The following is a 20,498-nucleotide window of genomic DNA, read 5'->3' as shown; positions in this document are numbered from 1 at the left end:
GAACGTGCCAACTAGGACAATGGTCTCAGTTTACATGGATATTGTTCGGTTGGTTTTTGTGTTCAGAGAAGCAACGTTTAGTTCTGGGATTGCTGTGTCAGCACCGTATGGCCCCCTTAGTGTGTACAGAATTGTGTGACATGGACCTATGCTGTGGATTAGTTTGTCAGTAGAATAAACTTATGTTAATGCTGAAAATGCATCCCTTCTGTCATTTTTCATACATTTTTTAGTTTTTACAATTTTCAAAATAGCTGTACAAATGAGATGTGAAAAGTCTTACATATTTTTTTCTTTTTTTATTCTTGTCACACACTCACTACCAATATGTACATTTACATTTTAAACATAAAAATAGACTTAAGTTTGAGAGACACGTCAGTCAAATTGGCTTGTAAATGACAACTTCCATTAGTGACCAATGTGTGCACATAATGATTTAGAAATGACATTCTTATTAGGCAGTGCATTGTAGTGTGATGATGGGTTGGTGGAAGAGTAACTGCTTAAATTACAACATAGAGAACTTCATATTTCAACTATATTGATGGCCTGTTTTGGTCTGAATTACAGCAAGAATCGGATGTTGCAGCCTATTGTGGAAACTTGAGCAGCAAGAAAGTAAGACATCAAAACAAAATCAGCACTGTTAAAATTTAAGATTTTGAGCAGTACACAACAGATAGAGGTTTTAGTCGGCATAGTTCTCCCTATCACAAAGTTGCAGCATTTCATTTCTGGGGGAATACATTTTCAGGCCTCATTTATGTACAGTAAGTGTCTTGCTGAATATGTGAAATTAACTATGTTGCATATTGAAAATTGAGTAATAAGAATTTAATCTTTCGCTTTAAAATGATTGCAATCGAATAAAGATAAAGTCAGGGAGCAGTTTTTCCTCCATAAATGAGGCACTGAATTACAAATTCACACCTTAGTCAGTGGTTTTTATTTGACACAATATACAGACTTTCATGACGTGTGTATACTGTAAATATACAAAAACCATACAGGCACAAAACACAATCATTGTACTTATAAAGACATCCAAGACTCCTGTTCCCCTTACAGTTCAACAAAAGAAACGTTCACAATACTGGCCCAACTTGAATTATTCTTAATAGTTAGACTGATTTACCTCTGTGAGATTTCAGCTTGGGATTGCTTGTAAAACATGGACTCCTGAGGAAATACATATCTAAAAGCACCAGTACAGAAATGTCAATCAATCAGATCTGTTGAGTTGTTAGGGTTTAGAGTGTTTTAGTCAAGTGTATTTAAGCAGAAGGCAGTGGGGACGCCCTGAGACACTAATAGATTACAGAGAGACTGAAGACACAAGAGTACATACTATGTGTTAATGTGTGCAGGAGTGTTGTTACTATATTATACAACATAAGTATAGATGCATAACTATTACCAAACCACAAAGATTGGGTTTATTCAAGAGTGCATGTTCAGTTTTTGCTGATAGCCATACTAATATTGCACTAAAAATCTCTTCTATTGAATTAAAAAATATTTAGTGTGAAGCTCTAATTTCTACACCCTAAAAAAGAACAAAAACTTATTTAAACACAGTTAGATGTTAAACTAAAAAAACACTTCTTCCGTAAAACATGTAAGACGATTAATGCCTCTTTAAAACTGTTTTTCACGCAGGCATTCACATGTGTCGGTGTAGGGGTCTGCGTATTAAAAATGCAAATGTGGTGGTGGACACTTTCATGTCTTGCCTATTAATTTTAGTTGTCTATGTCCATGCTGGACTTGCAGTTTTAACAAGTTAATTATCAGTGTATTTCCATACAAGAACCACTTTTTGTAGTTTTTTTTGTTACTTCCATAAAATTTAAAAACTACCCCAATGTTAGAGGATTAACCATCTCTCCACGTCAGTCTAAACAGATCTATAGTGACCCAAGTACAGACTGTATTCTAATTAAGGCAATTAACAAGAACAGATCACACATCAGCTTTCAGGTGTACGCAAGAGTTAAAAAAATAGGCCGAGACGTATATGATGTTGAGTTAAAAAAAAGAGAGAATATCAACAAAGCTAAAATTAAAATATTAAAACTAAAATAACAACAAAGACAAATGATATGAACAATTAACACAATTACAAAAAAAAGGAGAAACAGTTTAGAATCACAGTCACTTTTAAAACCTAAACGCAGTAAAATAGTGTACGTCAACAAATGACTTGATCTGAATCTGATTTTCTACTTTGAGGATCAAAATATAGCTTTGACAAGCAACATTTCCAATGTGTCAAAAGAAAGAACAAAAAGCAAAACAAAGAAAAAGTGTTGACGTAGCCATCACAGTAGAGTAAGAGTCTTTTGATAAAAATACAAAAAATGAAATGATACTCTTACAGTAGGAGTGCGCAGATGATGATGATGATGAAGAGTAGTACATGTGTCTGATTAAGCATGTATTGAGGAGTTGGAAGGTGCTAACCTTCTTTATTGCACTTCTGAAAGACCCCAGACAAAAAGGTTTGACGTCATATAACTCTACTTACCTCATGTTGTATTTGGCACAAAAATTATTGATTGATATAAAACCAAATACCAATATGAAAGACAAAGTGTTGATCAGTAAATCCACTATAAACTGTGGTGTGTTTGCATGTGTGTTTGTGCGCACCCATGTGTGCATCTTCATGTGTCTGTTCATTTTGAGGCAGGTGGGAGATAAAATCTTTAGAAGTCCGCTGACTGATGGTTGTCTACGTCCGCCTTGGACAGAGGAGACCTGGCCTCCTTCATTTACTCTCCTTCCTCTTCGCTCCCACCGCTCTTCCCCATGTCTGGATAAACCACCACGCAGAACTTCTGGCCCAAGTACGTCATCTTGTCTAGAAGAAGAGAACAACAAAAACTTTTAAGAAGGTTGACACAGTATGCATGTAATGTATGAAGAAAAAGCTTTAATACATGACATTAGTCCTAGGACAAATAATTAAAATTCAACCATGTTTACAAGTGCTGTGTTAAAAGAATACTTCATACGTAATATTAATTGACTTACCAGAAGTTAGAAAAGATCAATACCTCTTTCTGTCAAGTCAGTATTGAGGAAGAGCCAGGCATGCTTACTTCCAAAAATAACAACCCTGTGTGACTCCGTCCAAAAACCACAAACTGTCGTTTGTTCATTTCTATGTTGTTACTGATTAAACAAACGTGTTATTAATACGGGAGCTTTAAAGCTGGAGGCCAGGCTGGCTGTTTCCCCCTGCTTCTAGTTTTATTGCTAAGTTAACTGCCTCTTGGCTCTCTCTCCATACAGAGTGTACAGATATTATCTTCTCAGCTAACTCAAATAAGCATTTCCCAAATAGTTGACCTATTACATGGACTTTCCTGATGGCAAAAAATGTATTTGAGGTTCTAATAATGTCAAACATTTCACCACTGAAAACAACGTGACAATGAGCTAACTTACTAACGAAGGCGTCAAAGCACTGTGGCTTATTGTCCCAGTAGACTCCCAGGAAATATACTGGGACACCAGTCAGCATGATGGCCAGGCCGATGCCACACACCACGGGTTCAGAGTAAAGGGAGAAAATGAGCAAGAAGGCCCAGAAAAGGAGGTAAATGACCGGCCAGATGAGGCTGATCTGGAAGGTGAGGGAGAACAAAGCAACAACGTATTACACTCATGTAGAGACGATCATTTGACAGTTTGTATAATTTTCTTCTTTTTGCATCAGACTTTGGTGAGTTTTTGCATGAAATGTGCTTTTTATGGCTGTTTATACGGAACAAGACCAGGTTCAAAGTGGAGCAAAAGCACCTCATGAACACACCTTGATTGGTCGGTGCAAGTCGGGCTGTTTAATACGAAGGACAATCTGCCCGGCAACAGTGACTCCGTAGAAGAGGTAGTTGATGAAGCCCACATAGTTGATGAGGGTGTACATGTCGCTGGTGCACAGCATAAGCAGGGTAGACAGGCACTGAGGAAGAAGAAGGAGAAAAAGAGGGTCAGAGGCAAGAAGTTAAAAAAAATTTGTGGTTGGTTTTTCTGTGTTTCAAGAGAGACAGAACGCGAAGTAATATACGGGGAGTGTAGCGGTGAGAGCGGTACTCACAGTGAAGAGCAGAGCAGGGATGGGAGTGCAGCGTTTCACATGAATCATGGCCAGCAGACTGGGGAGGTGGCCCTCTCTGGCTCCAGCAAAGAACAATCTGTGAGAGGCAGAGATGCAATAATTCAGTTATTGCATGTGCGGTATTTCAGTCTGCAGTACATCTACACTTTTTATGGTGGAAATTAAATATTAGAAAGTGTTATGTAGAGGTTAGAGATGAAGGAGACTAGATAATCTATTCCCTGCAATTATTGAAGTGCATTGTTGGCAGCTGGTGCATTGCCCATACATAGTAAATCCCATCTAATCAAAGCTGTTCCCTAGCCAACTAACCTGGAAGAGGTAAAGAGGGAGCCATTGACTCCCCCGAATGTGGAGAGAGCCACAGAGATGGGCATGATCCACGACATGACTCCCAGCAGCTTCTCACCAAATGTCTAGAAAAGGAGGAGCGGGAGGATGGAGGTTAGAGGTTGGATGAAAGGAGGCAGACACACAGGCTGATGGTAAGATGCTTACTTCATCATGTGTTCACTACCATCATTCAATAAAATTGTATTTATAGTATTAAATCAATACAAGACTTATGTCGAGACACTTTAATGAATGCAATGAATGACGTTTAAAAAGTATCAACCAACACGCTTCACTCACTAGAGGGAGACAGTCGTTCTAGTATCGAGGCGTGTGTTTGAGCATCCTACGTCATGCGCTGAGATACTCACCACGGCAACCGCGTTTGAGGCGAGCAGCTCCTGGGGACTCATAGCCGTGACGTAGGCGATGTTGGCAAAGACGTAAACGAAAGTCACGAGGGGGATGGAGATGAAGATGGCACGAGGAAGATTCCTGGATAAGACAGAAACAGCAATGTTTAGGAGACAGAATGAGGAGAGAAGCTTAATAGACGGGGGTATAGGGGAGGATTTAAAGAAGGAAATTAAAACTGGTTCATTTGGGGTAGGGAATTAATGGATACCAAGATTATTAAAAACTTGGGATTGTTAAAAAGACAGAAAATGCAGGGATAATGAAGAAAGAAAACCATTTTATTCTACCAGTCTGTTTCTAGGTCCGTGGCCAGACACTGGGGATGATGGTGAGAATTATCTTGTGCTAAGTTAAATACATTTCAGAGAGCTTTAAGAAAATTGAATAAACTAGGAAGCTTAGGTGGTATGCAACTGCTAATCACTGAAATAGCTACTGTACTAGCAGCTTTAAAAACAACTATATTCCTATCCTATGGCTATGAGCCATTCGGTACTGTGGGAAGATGGTTTTCTAACAATAGCAAAAAAATATTTCTAGAGATTTGAGAAGCAGAATAAAGCATCTTACACATAGGGGTCCACCAGCTCCTCTGTGACGTAGTTGAGGAAGTTCCACCCTCCGTAGGCGAAGGAGCCTTGTAGGAAAGCTAAGGCTATCAAACCCACATCGTAGTCCTGGAATGGCTCAAAGGCATTAGCTGGCTCAAGCCAGTAGTAGTCTCCTACAGGAGATAGAGCATGCAAATGTTTAGGTGACAATTTTAATTGACAGCAGTTAATAATATCATAAACCCCACCCTTTTATTTATTTTTCTTAGAAATGTCTTTTCATACTAGTTCGCCATAAAAATTGTCCCATTTAGTCAAGGTTTTCTGCATTCCTTATGTTCATTTATATGACCTTTCCTAACTAAATAGGTCTTTCCTGAGAATTTGTCTTGGGTTTGCTAATGCTGTTTAGCTTTGGGGGTAAACAAATGTTTTCCATTTAAGTTCTGGGCTTGCTGTGAGGGAACCCATCTGAAAACCATCATCTAATGCGATCAGGGTGTGTAAAACAAGTAGTAAAAAACATTCTGCTAAATCCTGTAAAGTGACTCCCAGAGCTTTGTTTTAGGGTGAATGTCTAAACCATCCATAAATCTTCCGAATTTTTCATTATATTTCATTCATATTCATTATATATTTCCTGAAATCCCTTCTTGAGGCATGTTTTCAGAGAGCATTAAAGTATTTGTACTGTCTCATACCATCCCTCATACATGACCTAAAGTCTCCCATCAAATCAGCCACTGAACTCTTCATTTAACTTCAAAGAGTTGCACAAAAATCCCCATTTTGTTGTTTTAGGGGCCTTCTCTCTGTGTCCCCTGTAACAACTGGCCCTCAGCCATATTGTGACAGCAAAAGCACACAGGCGTGCTGATATTAGCAATTTGAAAAGGGGCCCCAGAAACTCACTGACTCCCGCCGCATCCACAGAGCGTCTATACTGTCTCGAGTGAGTGAAGATGCCCCCGGTGACCACGAGTGTGTGTGAGTAACTTTTTTTCCTTTCACACATAGACACCAGACAAAGGTGGAATGCACTGTGGACATATGCACTCATTGTGCTTACCTTTGCAGATCTGCACAATGCCCATGATGATGATGAGGGCGAGGGCCAGCAGCTTTCCGGCGGTGAACATGTCCTGGACTCTAGTGGCCCACCTCACACTGGAGCAGTTCACCCATGTCAGCAGCACTAGATGCACAAAGAAAACACAGTAAAATGTAATGCTTATTTATTCTACCCCCAGTTTTACCATTGTGTTTCCTCCTAAAGTGACAATTCTATTTTGTATCAGCTTGTTCCAACTCTTTATTTAAGCGCTTATGATGTTTACACTGTGACATATTCAAACCCGAAACTCCCTTTTGTTTTATGAGTGCATAATTTTATCCCATTCTTCATGTGTTGGGCATCACTTTATACTTATTTTCACCAAAATTTGCCCTGGCATAATGATAGCTTTGGAAATGTTGGGATCGCTCCACTAAAATATGGTGGGTTTAAATAATGTGCTGCACAATGCGCGTTAGCACTGACAGTAACAAAAGGTTGTAAAATGATTATGCTAGGGAGTGAATGTAGTAGATAAAGGTTTATGTGTTGACTGTTTTATTGAGCTGGTAAAGGAACTGTCAGTGCATTGTTGTAGTAGTAAAACTGATTATTTCCCAAGAAAAGATGAAGACGTTGTAAAAATAACTGGTTATTGTTACTTGAGGGAAAAGTGAACTGATGTCAGGTCAACAAGTGGAGAAAGATAAAAAGAAATCGGCACACTCAACGTGTCTTAACATCATTTATTTTACAATGTAATGTAAAGACAAAAAAAGATTCCAAACTCCAGATGTGAAAATACATTTGGAAATGCTATTTATCTCACTTTAACCTAAGACTGACCTGAACACAAACGGAGATAATTGATTTGATCTGTACTGCTGGGTAGAACAGGCCAATGGGTTCAGGCCAATAGGGTGCCATTAAATAATGTGCGTGTTTGACTCTGTGGGATTAAGATCATCAAATTAAATAACTTTGAACTGCCACTGCAGGGAACAAAGGCAGATGCACATGAACAGACATGCCTGGGTCTACAATGTTGATGTGTGTAATGGATGCAGATAAACAGACAAGTGCAAAGAGTGGGTTTTGTAGTTGTTGCAGAGATGTAGGTTGGTGAGTGTTTTTTAAAATTTGTATTAACTTCCTACAGCATTAACACAATTTACTACAGCAGACAGAACAAGAGTTGCAGGGAGGGATGATAGCAGCAAAAAAAAAAACGCAAATGAGAAAGTTTGAACACCCAGATCAGCTTAGGACTTGAGTTGTATATTGTGTACACACAGGCACACTGAACTAAAATACAACTGATGCAGCCCTGAGTAAATACATCACAAACCTATTAATTCACCATTACACAGAAGTTGTTGTAAGAACCAGATGATCTTTTGCCAAAGATCTGCTATACAGAAACAACACCTGGCAGGCTGCTAGTAAACATATAAAGACACATTCTTCAAACCATAAAGGCGAAGGGGGGTCGCTCAGCTGTCTGTAAGCTGAGTATACAAACGTATGTATGGTAACTTGCAGAGTTAACTATGAGCCTGCTGGAAAACATGACAGAGTTATGACCCCCCCCCTCCGCCATCTCTCCCAGAGAGAATCCCCAACATGTTTTTGAAATGGTACACCTTGAAAAACCCTTGCCCTGCAAAAATTGAAATGACCAGGCCTGCCAGCAATTGGCAGCATCTGGTTTGGTCTCTAAATCTGAACTGGATTTGTAGGTAATTACGTAAGGTTATAACATGCACACTATTACATAATATTCTGTGAGGGGCCAGATCTGGGAAATCGAAGTAATGTGTAAACAGGGAAGCAGATGCATGTTGAGCCTATGAACAACAAGGATGACATCATTGTTGACTGAATCTGTCCTAGGGACATCTCTCTATTAGCTTAACCAAAACTAAAAACAAACTAGTTATGACTGCTAGCTTTTCTTGTCAGAGCTAAGGACTGTTGGCTTCAAGCGTTATATAAAGTGAGAGAAGAAAGACAGGTAAATGTTGCTCAATGGGTCTTGTACACCCAGATGAAGCCTTTAGAGAGTGCAGTGCTGTATTTACCCCTGTCAAAATGTTTGTGTGTTGGTTTGTGTGTTTTATTAACGTAGACTGGATAGTGACACCACGTGTCCATTTATGAAGAACTTTATGCGAGGAATAAAAGAGATTTTCTATAGTTTCTCATAGTAGACATCGGGGTTCTGTCTTTGTGATGTTCTGCTGACTGACCAACACAACTTGTTTGGCAAAGGTGATGAAGAAGTGGAACTCTTGGTTCACTGAGTACAAGTGTGTGTGTGTGTGTGTATGTGTGTGTTAATGTGCATGCCATTGGAAAGTGAGATTTCCATTTTGTCACACCAAACAGGGCAGCCAACTGAGGCCATCTGCCAGTGAACAGCATGCCACAGGACGGAAAAAAAAACTTTTGGAGATCAGTAACAAAAACATACTACTTTTTACTGAAGAACACTGACCACTCAAAAGACATGCAAAAACCCTTTTGACTCAGCAATGTTTTGGCAAAGTTCCCCTTTCCTGAAAAGCATTTAGTGGTGATGGCGAAAAGAATATTGCATATTTACGCACTCACTATTCCTCCCTAAATTTCATCACACAATACACACTTTTCCCCAGTGTCCACGTCTGTCTGTCTATCTAAAAGCTGCTTGCAGTATTTGGCCAGTGTGTGTGTGAACTTTGTTAAGCAATTCAAATCAACCACCGTCATGTCAGTGGCAACACATTCCCCCGTTTGTCTTCACAGTTTCACTTATTAGTGCTACACTCCTCTAACTGCTTTGCTATCTTGTATTAGATGACCTCTGTCTGAGGGTTAAAAAACATAGGAGCGTCAAAGTAAATACTAGGAAAACTGGATGAACATAATTCCGACTATTTGTGACAGCTGTGATGATGCAACTGCCACCAACAGAGTGAATCCTGCTGCAGTGGAACATGTGCTTTACTGTTACATACGTTGAACTACACAGTATGTAAGCTACTTTTACATTTTGCACAACCCTGAATGTTTAACTGTTTTGTAACTATGTCAACATTTGTGTTCCCATTCCTTTTTTTTTTTTTTTAACATTTAAGTCTGTCTCAACAAGCCTACTCAAAAAAAGAATGTTCTTTTGCTGTATTTCTTTAGGCTACCTGCACTCTACACTAGATAATCAAGACTGAATCAGTGAGGAGTCGGGGCTGTGGAGCTCACCAGAAAAAGTGTACTTCTTTGAAGAAAAAGTTTCTTTTGTAAAATGCTTCTCATACGGGTAGATTCATTTACAAGTGTCGTTTAGACAATGTATTCATATTGCACCAATTTGTTCAAACATAGCTATAAAAAACGTTTAAAGAGGCTGTCGCTGTTACTAGCAGGTGTTTTGTGGAAAAGAAATATGAACTGTTGGCAACACATGGACAAATTGTCGCAGTCTTCTCATCGAATTCTCGGCAAAAGAAAGTAAATAAGCATTTCTCAATACAGAAATACAGTTGACCAATGATTTTACAGAGAGCTGTGGTTAAAGATGTATGTGCTAAATCCCTGCAAAGAATATTTCTGCCATGATCATGACATATGCCTTACACGTTCAGTTAATACCCAATACTGGTTAAACTGATACTATTGTACATAACTGTGGTCCTGTATATGAACCTACTTGTCTAGCCTAGTGAGGCAAGAAAAACCCTTGAACTCTGTGATCCTTGCTTTAAGTGAGTTTTACTCAGCCATTAAAGGAATGTTCTGCGTTAAGAAACATGTCTGTGGGCAACAACAACAACAATTGCATGTGTTTGTGTCCAAACTTTGGTATTACTCACAGAGGCAGACAGCAGCCAGCAGACGCAGGCCGTTCTCCGGCGGGAAGCATGTCGGGAAGAGAGGCTGCAGGACGTAGTTTGAAAACGTCAGCGCGATCACAGCCTGGTTGGTGGGATAGATCACCAGCACGGCGATCCACAGACGCAGGAACCTGAGGCAAAAAGGAATTAGAAACAGTTACAAACATAGAGGCATGGGAGAAACAGTAGGGTGTCAGGAGAACACAAAGGTGGGGGATAAACAGGATAAACACATGAAAAAGGCACATGGCACATGTATACATCCTCCCATTTACACATTTTCATTCACAGCAGGTTGTTTTTTGAGACAGGTGGCACAAATCTGAACTCTGTTTCCTACCATTCTTGTGGACCTATTTAATAACTTTTAAATGTACTGAAACGTGCACCGCTGAAACTTAGTCAATAAAAGGATTCATGGATTGTCGTTAAATTTAAGTCATTCAAAAAGCAAACATGCTGGTAACGGCCATTTTAAATTGAGTATCTTTGTGTTTTTCAGACAATTAAAGTACTTGAAGATGTCACGTTGGGCTTTTTTTAATATTCATTAACAATTGAATACAAATTCAGTTGGGCGGCTGGTTTTTCTGTCATGACTCAGTGACCTGAAGTGGAGGGACATCACGATGCACCAATATCGCAGTACGTTACTGATATTAGTTACTGTGTGCTGTTCAATGTTTTAGAAAGGGATGAGGATGAGTCACACACTGATGCAAGCCTTGTCAGTAGTTACATGGATTGGTCACTGGTGCTTCACCCATGAGGGGTGAGAAAACGGACAAGTGTGCAAGACGGTGAGATGAGATAAAGGAGAGCACGAGGGTTTAGCTGAGTGGAGCAGGGACACACAGACTAGGTTTTTTTTTTTTACATGGAATTCCCTGATAGCTTACAAAAGGATCATTACAGCTGACTGCATTAACGGGATTGTGTCTTACTGGAATGTGCATGTATGTGTGTGTGTGTGTGTTTAAAATGCACATTCAAATGACGACTGAAACCTCAATGTAGACACCATAACACTGACACAAAGTAATATAATAGTAATATACCTAATTTTTACTTTTAGTTTAATGTATGAATGAATATGATTTCTTGCATTAATGTGCTACTTTTATATATATGGCTGATTATACTTTGGTATTTCTACTTAAATTCTCTGCTAGTCCTATGTGCGGAGAACAACTAGAGGATTTAGTAGCATAAGTAAATGCTTATTTTTATATAGCCTATATCACAGTCCCGTTATAACCAGTTTTACACAATGACTGCCTGCAAACTGTGGCATCTATAGTAGTCTATATACTGCTCATTATGATTGTAACACAACCCTTGTTAGTCTGACAATACAAAGAGTCTTTGTACTTGAAACGCTGTCCATTCAAGTTGTGTTTGAGCATACAACTTTACATGCTCTTCCCCTTTGTCTTTATGCTTCCCCCAGCTGCAACATGGTGATGTAAGTGCTTCTGTTACTGCAGTTACTGATGTATACAGTACGCATAACTGCTTCCCACATTCACACACACTTGGGGATAAAAGGTGCAGGACAACAAAAACAAACACCACTTGAACACGGTTTATTTATGCTAGATGGAGGGCACAGGGAAATAGCGTGGCCCCAACACTTCAAACCAAACTACGAGCCCCTGGAAGTGAACGTCCATTGATGTGTATTGATAGCAACTGTACAAAGGGACAAAAACAATCATCGTCTGTTTTGTCTTGTGGAATTCCTCTCTCAAAATACCTTGATAATATGTATCCTTGTGATACTTGGATAAACAATGGTCTAATCTATGTTTACAGTCTGGGCAAAGGCACAGTGTGTGTTAAATTGACGCTAACAAACAACATTGTTTCACTTGGAAATTATGGTTCCCAAGCGTTTCCTGTAAGAAGCGGTACCTTATGGATGAATGGAAGAAGCTGTGGGCAGAAAGTCAATTCAAAACTGGTTGACAAAGATGTAAAACCACCCAGCAGCCTCACATTTGTAAACTATCTTTTACTGCTTGGGAATCTACCGGCTTCAGGTTTAAGGCCCCCTACTTTGGATCAAGATGTCTGACCTATATGAGCAGGCTCATCCACCAGGATACAGAGAGGAACCCAGACATGGTGGTATGCTCACCTAAATCCCCGTCAAATTAACTTTAATTGTTTGGGATGCCCCTTTTTCTAATAAAACTGCTCATACATGCACTAGACAGCCCTTTTGACCGAGAGGTTTATCAAACTTAAGTAACTTGAGAGTCAGCAAAAACTTTGATCATAAATAAATCTACCCTTTACCTCAAAATAATCTTAGATTATTACAAAAAGTAGCTTTTAATGTCTGTCTTTGGTTGAATAAAAAAAAGAAAGAAAAGATAAACACTGCTTTACATCTTGAAAACACAGGCACATTTTTTGCACACATTCTTAAATGTCAAATCAAAAAACCCAGAAAAAACCCAACGGCACTATAGTTTCCTGTAAATGTCACATATTGTCAAAAGCTTTCTCTTTCCTTGCACTTGCTTACCACTCATATACGTCAGTCATATTTGATGTGTCTTGCTCACTGACTCAATATCACATCTGCAAATAGCATGTGAAAATACAACGCCCCTGTTTTTGTTTCCAATGACTTGTTACACTACTGTTTCAGTAAATGACTGAATGTCTCACCCAGCCAGTCCTCCGAAGATGTCCTTGACGTAGGAGTAGTCTCCCCCAGACTTGGGGATGGTGACGCCTAGCTCGGCGTAGCACAGCGCCCCAATGGCTGTGATGATGCCTGTGATGATCCAGACGATCAGGGCAACACCCACGGAGCTGGCGTTCTCCATCACTCCCTTCGGACTGACAAAGATACCTGAGCCGATAATGTTACCTGATGGAGGGAGGAAGGAGAGAGGGGTCAGGTTTCAGTACAGAATGAATAAGAGGTTGTTGTCAGCATTGTCGTAAGAAGCTGTAGTGTTTACATGAATGAGCAAAGTGAAAACAAAGTAGGTTTTTATGTGGGATATTTAGTGTATTTAAAGGGTCATTCCACCATTTAGACATATTACAGCGTCGCTACAGCTCTGGATGAGCTTTATCAAGTCTGAGAAAATAACTCAAGTGATGCCATTATGTTAACAAGCCTGGATTACAAACTGGGGGAGTGTAGTTTGAAGGATGTGAGTCAAAAATGTACTATCCTGTTGCATTTTGGGAAGTGTTTGGGTTTAGTATTACAATTTTAACCATTATATACAAATGAATTTAATGTGTCTCTTGTAACAAATTTAGATCTTTAACACTCTCATGTATGTGTATGGAGCAAGAACAGGGAGAAAATTAGCCTATCTTAGCATAAAGACTGGAAACAGGGAGAAACAGATAGCCTAGCTCAGCCTGAAGTACCAAAGTGTGCATGACAACACTTTTTAAGCGCACTAATTAATTCAAACACAAACAAAAGTACAAGCCACCTCAGCAAGTGTGATGAAACCAAACCTGGCAACCTCACTGATACAATAAGACTCTAGGAAGTCACTACACCTACATCTTAACCACTAAGAAATAGTTACTGCACAAAACTCCCCCTAAAACCCACAAACTGTCATTTTGTTGTTGCTGTTACTGTTTGGAATAAAAAAGCAGCTGAGCCATTAGGTAAAGTGGGGAACTTGTAATCTGCTGAGTTGACAGAGTTATGAGTAAATGGAGCAAGATAGAGAGTGGGGTGACAGAGTGCAAATAGTGAGAAGAGGGAGGAGGGATTGGAGGTAAATTCAAAGGGGGGAGAATAATGTCCTGACAGATTCAATGAGCATCAGCGTGCCAGGCATTTTACACAGGAGCTAAAAGATGACTGGGGTTCTAGTCCGACATGAAAAAGAAGCCGGATGGAGCCACTGGACAGATTCACTCCAATGAGGCTTCGACACAGCTGAGTTTTAGGAGCTTACTATCACTGGGTTGACTGTGCTTGAACTTAGCGGCCAATAAAAAAGGCATTGGGGTCAAAGGTTGAAGGCTTTGAATCATAACTGGATAATAGGCTGAGTAGCAATATAAAGTACAAAAGTCAAAGGTCCGCCTGCAGAGTTAAATGAAGGGTAGGTAATCTTTCCTGAACGGTCAATGAACAATTTATTACTTTTAGGGGCACAGTGTGACAACATAATAGGAGTGATTTACACAACTTGTAATGTAGAAATTACAAATATTTGCTTGTTCCTGCTTCTAAAATGGATGGCTTTCCGGCTTTTTTTTTAGTTTAAATCCTTGCAGATTGATTCGTTTTTTATTTTTTAGCCATTAGACATACACCTCTACAGGTCTCTAAAATCCTTCAAGTATAATAATCTGAGAAAACAAAATCTTTTCAGTTTCAGTCAACAGCTCATAGGTTATATCCATACTGAGGCCTTAAACTGTGATGAGGGGTCAGAAGCAGACATTGACTTGCTTTAATGGGAGTCAAAAAGTATAAGATTTGGGAACCCCTGGACTAAACTACTAATTATAAATTAATTCATAAAAAATAGTTAGTTGCAGAAAAACACGTTGAAATGTTAATATTGCAACCTCCAGCGCCTGAAGGAAAAGACTATCAGTTAAATCTAAAGCAAAATCGGAACATATGCCAAGCCGCTCAACTGAAAGCATGAGACTATGCACCATTTGTTTAACTTTAACAGATTCAATATGCATTGGTGGGAGTGCTGAGGACAGCCGCTCACTTATGTAACTCCAGTTGCAGGTGAAGGATAAAAATCACGACATATCATCAAACCACAGGTTATGTTGACATCTTTATGTCAGCAGTGGTCTTTGGTGCATGACCTTTGACATGTAGGGGGAAACAGCAGCAATGTGTTGACTCAGAATTTTCCTCTGTTGCAAAGTCCCTGATATGCTTCTGCCGAGTCAGATAAAAGTTCTGGTTTGAATGAGTTTGTATTTAGACTTCTATTTAAGGGTGAGCGAGTGCTTTTATCAAGGTGAGCAAATATGCACAGCAGCATGTTGTGTGTTCCTGTCATGTGCATCGTTGCACGTGAGTGTGTGTGACATGCTGACTGTGTAGTATCTCTACGGGTTTCCTGTTCTTCTGATAGTTTTCACATCCTTTTGTCTCCAAACAGGCCCAGGGCAAACAAAGCTTGCTTGCTGTTGCTAAACCGCTGGCTTTCTCTTGACCTCAATCTAAGACAAAATGCCCGTTTATACCAACTTTAGGAAGCAGTGGATAAAATGTCAAAGTCCAACTGTTGAATCTCTCTGCAGTGTGCATCACATCTGAACACGTGTCTCTTTGTCATATTTCTGGATTTTTTTACTCAGCCTCTTTAAGGACAGGATATTGTGATATTCTCCTGATCTCAGTACTGCTTTACAAAGGAAGAGGTTTGGTCTCAGACATGCTCTCTGAGCACGTTTCTGTTCCTCTTGGACTTTGTTTGATGTCTTCTTACAGCAACAGGCTGAGGCTCCCTTTTAGAATTGACACTATGTATTTTTTATGGTTTTAGATTCAGTTTCTAGCATGTAATCTTGCTTTTCCGACTAATTTTACTTTTGAGGCAGATTTTATGTTTTATGTTGTTAAGCTTTCTCATTATTTGGGCTACTATTTGGGCAACTGTTCAGCATTTTCATCATCATTTAATCTGCCAATTATTTTCTCAACAATGAATTAATCATTCGGTCTGTGACATGCCAGAAAGTAGTTGAAAATGCATACACACTATGGAGATACATTTTGTGAAGCTATAGACAAAACAAAAACTGCATAGTCACATCTTAAGTGAAGTCCAAGCATGCAAACACTGGGAATCAATGAGAGAATTAAATTGTTTTGTTATTTGTTAGCGCCTCCATGAAACAGGATCGAATGCCACGCTCACGGCAGCAGACTATGAAAATTAACAAGCATGTGTGTGTTTGTGCGGCATTATGATATAACCCTAATCAGCCTTTATAAAACCTCTTTAAGATTATTTCTTGCATTTCCACCCAGCGTTAAATCCCTGTTTAAACAGCCACCAATCTGAAGCAATCTGCTGCTTGGCCCTCAGCCAGCCCCGCACAGACCCAGCAGGCCCTGTGTGCATGCATGTGTATGAGTTATTATTATACCAAAGCAATTTACAACACTGGAGCAATTTGTGAGAAAGAGGAGGGTTTGGTGTCATCAATACCTTTGCCAACTTCCATCCAACTCAGGATGAAAAGCTACTGTGATAGCATAAAATTGAACTTGTTTGATTAAAGTGATGTGAAGTTGAGGAGCAATTCAATTACAACAAACGTAGACTGGAGTCCACCTCAGACATGGCTTAGCCGGGCAAGCTAATAAAACAGCTTTATCAGGGTGAAGTCTTCTTCCAAGTGGCCAAAAGTTCACTTCTAATCCTAATTTCTGGCTTTGCACAATTCTGGATTTATATGTGTGTGTGTGTGTGTGTGTGTGTGTGTGTGTGTGTGTGTGTGTGTGTGTGTGTGTGTGTGTGTGTGCGTGCGCGCGCGTGTTCATGTGCATGTGTGTGTCAGTGATAAATGCCTGTACTGTACAATAGATCATAAAACCGTTTGATGTCCTCGTGTGCTCAGCCCTTTTCATGGAAACCCAGCGGGGCACGTTCACAACGAGAGGATCAGACGAGTCACCTGACTTGACGTCTCTCCTGCACATGACAATGTGAGCCGAAGCATGAATGAGTGACTTGGTCAAGGACAAAAAGCCCTGGTAGAGAGCGGTCTGGTGACTACGTTGAGGTGTACGGACTCTGGACAGCCGTAAAACTCCTCTACGATGACATTAGTCGGCTGATAATTGAAGAGCCATAATCATAAAAAAATGTTTTTGTTTCTATGGCCCAGATAAAATGTTTTATTTATTGAATTATCTCCATGTTGCTGTATAAATACTCTAAGGGGAAAAAGATGTTGGAAACATGCAAAGGGATTTAGTTTTTTTTTCTAGATTTTAGTGATGTCTCCATATTTGCAATCACCACCTTGGAAAGGTTTGAGAATATTATTATACCAATAAAAATGTGTGTAAATTGAGTTTATTGTCGGCCTTGCATCTACCTTCCACTGTGCAATTCACAGCAGAGAAAAATTGAGGTCTTCATTTAGAGAGTGAGTTACTCTTGCTCTTCATCTCTGCCTGTCTCTCTTCTCTCTCTTATCCTCCTTTTCCCAGCTTCTGTCTGTCTCTCTTGGGAATTCCTATGTGCACATACAGACTCACTCCCTCTCGCTACATCCCTCCCGTTACCATAGAAACGCATTGAATTAATCATACTCTCCTTCCTCATCAATGTCTGCCAAGGTCATCACAAAGGCAACACACTCTCACCCGCCCAACCTGTCCCATATTTCATCCCTGCAATTGTATTGCTTGACCTGTCGACTTTGACCAGTCTCTGTACAGCCAAACTACTTACCAAACTTACCCCCATTATTATAAAAATAAGTTCATAAAGTTTAACAGTTATAGTATTGTATAATGTACAACTGAAACGACTCATAGATTAATTCAGTTACACTAGCTTTAGATTTGGTCATTACACAAAATTTAGAGGCTTGCAGGGATTTCCAAAACCCTGGATCCTACATTTCCCACAATGCAAATTAATCTGGTCACCATGGAGGATTAATTGATTCGTTCATGATGGATTTCTGCACAGGTTGAGTAGCACCACCCGTGATGAGTAAACTAAGCTTAATTTGTTAAATGTATGTCCCTTTAAGGTTGGATCTCTTGAATACAAGTGTAGGCAAATTTCTGACTGTCCACGTTGCCAGCCTGCCATCACACTGTGTCTTAAGTCAGTCATGTGAGAATACAAGTTGCTCTGAATGGGTCTAATCTTCTGAGCATCAGAGATGAATGAGGGTAAAGACATCATAATAGCTGGCTAGGCTACAAAGAAAAGATTACATCAGACTGATTGATTAAAGACTACAGCGGGAAGGGGGGGCTAAGGCTTTACACTAATACAGACTGAGAGGGATCTGACTTTACAGGTACTTTTACAAACAAACCAGTGTGGTCTTAATGTGTGGTCAAGTAAACATGCTAAATTTTAAACCACTCGTCTATATGTACATGTTGCAGTAATATCCCTGACTCTGTGCCAGGATCCTTATCTTGAAATAGCCACACATTCATCATCAACTTTAAGTTCCTCATTAAATGGAGTAATCTGATCCCAGTGCAGCTTTCAAGTAGCTGATCAATTACACACTGAAACACAGGTGGCAATCCACACTCTCTCTCCCCCCTGTAAGACTCTTTTTAATTCTCTTCATCAAAAACACTTTCTCAGACACTCAAACTGAACGCCATGAAAAGGCAGTAGGCTATGTGAGGGGACAGTCGCTGTGGGGGAATTAGACAACTGGTCGCACCACATGGTAGACCTGGCTCTGGAAATGATGTAACAGACTTACCAACAATGATACCGCAGGCGCTCACAAGCCCGATTTCTTTCTTGAGCGCTACTCCACCTCCCGAGTCCTTCTCAGCGGCAGCATCCTTGGCAGACCCCGACGTGCTGCTACGTTGTCTTGCGCCGTCCGTCATGCTGATGGCTGGACTCGGCTACCCGGCTTTTTGCTTCTGTTTATCTTCTTTTCCACCACACAGTGGGCTACCTTACGCTGCCCGTGTGCTGGTCTCGCCTCGAGCTCAAGCGTCTCTTGAGTGCGTAAAACTACGTACGCTGAAACGTGCTGCACTTATCTGATGAGGAAAGTTGATTATTAGTGCACTGTCAGCAACCTGTGACAATGAGGGCTGAAGAAATCAAGACTTTAAAAAATATGCACACACAAAAAGAGCAGGCTGTTGAAAATAATGTGCCAAATTCAGTGTCCTGCTCCTGTTCTTCCAGAGCAAAATGTTGATTGCAGCAGCAGCTGGACCTGGAACGTGTCTTCCAGGTAGGACCACAGCTGGTAACCCAAATCGTCTTGCTCTGGTGTCCGCCGGTGTCACAGGTGGCGCTACAGGTCGCGATCTAAACGCACATCAAGTCCGATTATCGAGCGAAAAGCGCATATTCCAATGGCATTCCTGTGGCGTCACACAATGATAACATTTTTTTCTTTCTTATGCGAGCATAGAAAAAAAAGTAAACAAGATTTCAACAACAGCAACACGCTCTCACAGACTCCTTGTTCCAGGTGTGAGCTGGAGAAACAAAAAGCATCCTCTCTGAGCACAACCAGAAGCTGCTCCAGAAGAAAGCCGTTCAGGTCTACCCCACACACATCCGACCCGTGTTTATAGTGTGGAAGGGATGGAGAGGTTGTATTTGTGTAAATGTACACGGTCTCCTTCATATGAGTACAGTAGCGCCGCCTACGTTACCCCCCCACCCCTCCCCACCCCCTCCTGGTTTTTCTTCCTTCTGCATGTCTTTTTTTAAGAGCATTATTAAAGTTTCTACAAAATACAATACAGACATAGTACTTATCATACCATAGATAAAAAGACAAATAAAAAAAGGACCTCCCATCTAACTCCCCAACCATCAGCTGGTCTTCCAAATTAACACCTGCTGCTGCTGCTGAACTGTACACCTTCCCCTAACACCCCCCCCCCCCCCCCCCCCCCCCCTTCCTTCCTTAACGTCTCTCTTAACCACTTCCTCTCACAACCCATGTTTTCTGCATTCACTCACACACAGAGCACAGAGGCTCTCACTCATTCACATTCAACATTTAACATGCAGCAGCAGCCAGAGTCTATATTTAGCCCTTTCACCAAGATGTCATCTACATGATTCAAGACTGCTGGTGGGTTTCCAACTACTCTTACATACTCCAGAGCCAGAGCCAACCTCTACCTAAGAGCCTGTATGCCGTCAAAAATGAAGATACAAAAGAACACCCCCAGCATTTCTGCCTCGCCATTGTTCAACATTGTCTGTTTGCAAATGTATTTTTTTCTGCATAAGATACTCAACAGTGGTGACCATCATCATCCTTCCGATGTGCTTGCAACTGTTTTGTGGCTAAACTGTCTATGCTGTGAGCAGCTAGTAAAGCCCCCTAGAAATGCTTGTTAAACTCGTACATTACACAATCATTTGTTTTCATTTTTGGAAACAAACGCCTCTGACTACCATAATTAGCTC

At 40.3% G+C, this 20,498-nt stretch overlaps 1 protein-coding gene across 1 annotated transcript; it reads right to left on the bottom strand.

Moving 5' to 3' along the window:
* Positions 1 to 926: 926 nt before the first annotated feature.
* Positions 927 to 18,940, bottom strand: slc7a8a (solute carrier family 7 member 8a). The gene is made up of 11 exons (XM_034901079.1): positions 18,808 to 18,940; positions 13,036 to 13,240; positions 10,336 to 10,487; positions 6,500 to 6,625; positions 5,450 to 5,603; positions 4,834 to 4,957; positions 4,442 to 4,545; positions 4,109 to 4,205; positions 3,824 to 3,973; positions 3,457 to 3,634; positions 927 to 2,866 (listed from the first exon to the last, which is right to left on the bottom strand). The coding sequence occupies exons 1-11, from the start codon at positions 18,938 to 18,940 to the stop codon at positions 2,778 to 2,780; spliced, it is 1,512 nt and encodes a 503-aa protein (XP_034756970.1). The 3' UTR covers positions 927 to 2,777.
* Positions 18,941 to 20,498: the final 1,558 nt, after the last annotated feature.

Source organism: Etheostoma cragini, chromosome 19 (genome assembly GCF_013103735.1).
Source record: "Etheostoma cragini isolate CJK2018 chromosome 19, CSU_Ecrag_1.0, whole genome shotgun sequence".
In the NCBI taxonomy this organism is placed as follows: domain Eukaryota; kingdom Metazoa; phylum Chordata; class Actinopteri; order Perciformes; family Percidae; genus Etheostoma; species Etheostoma cragini.
The sequence above is the reverse complement of the archived record's forward strand: the minus strand, read 5'-3'. Positions and strand labels throughout refer to the sequence as shown.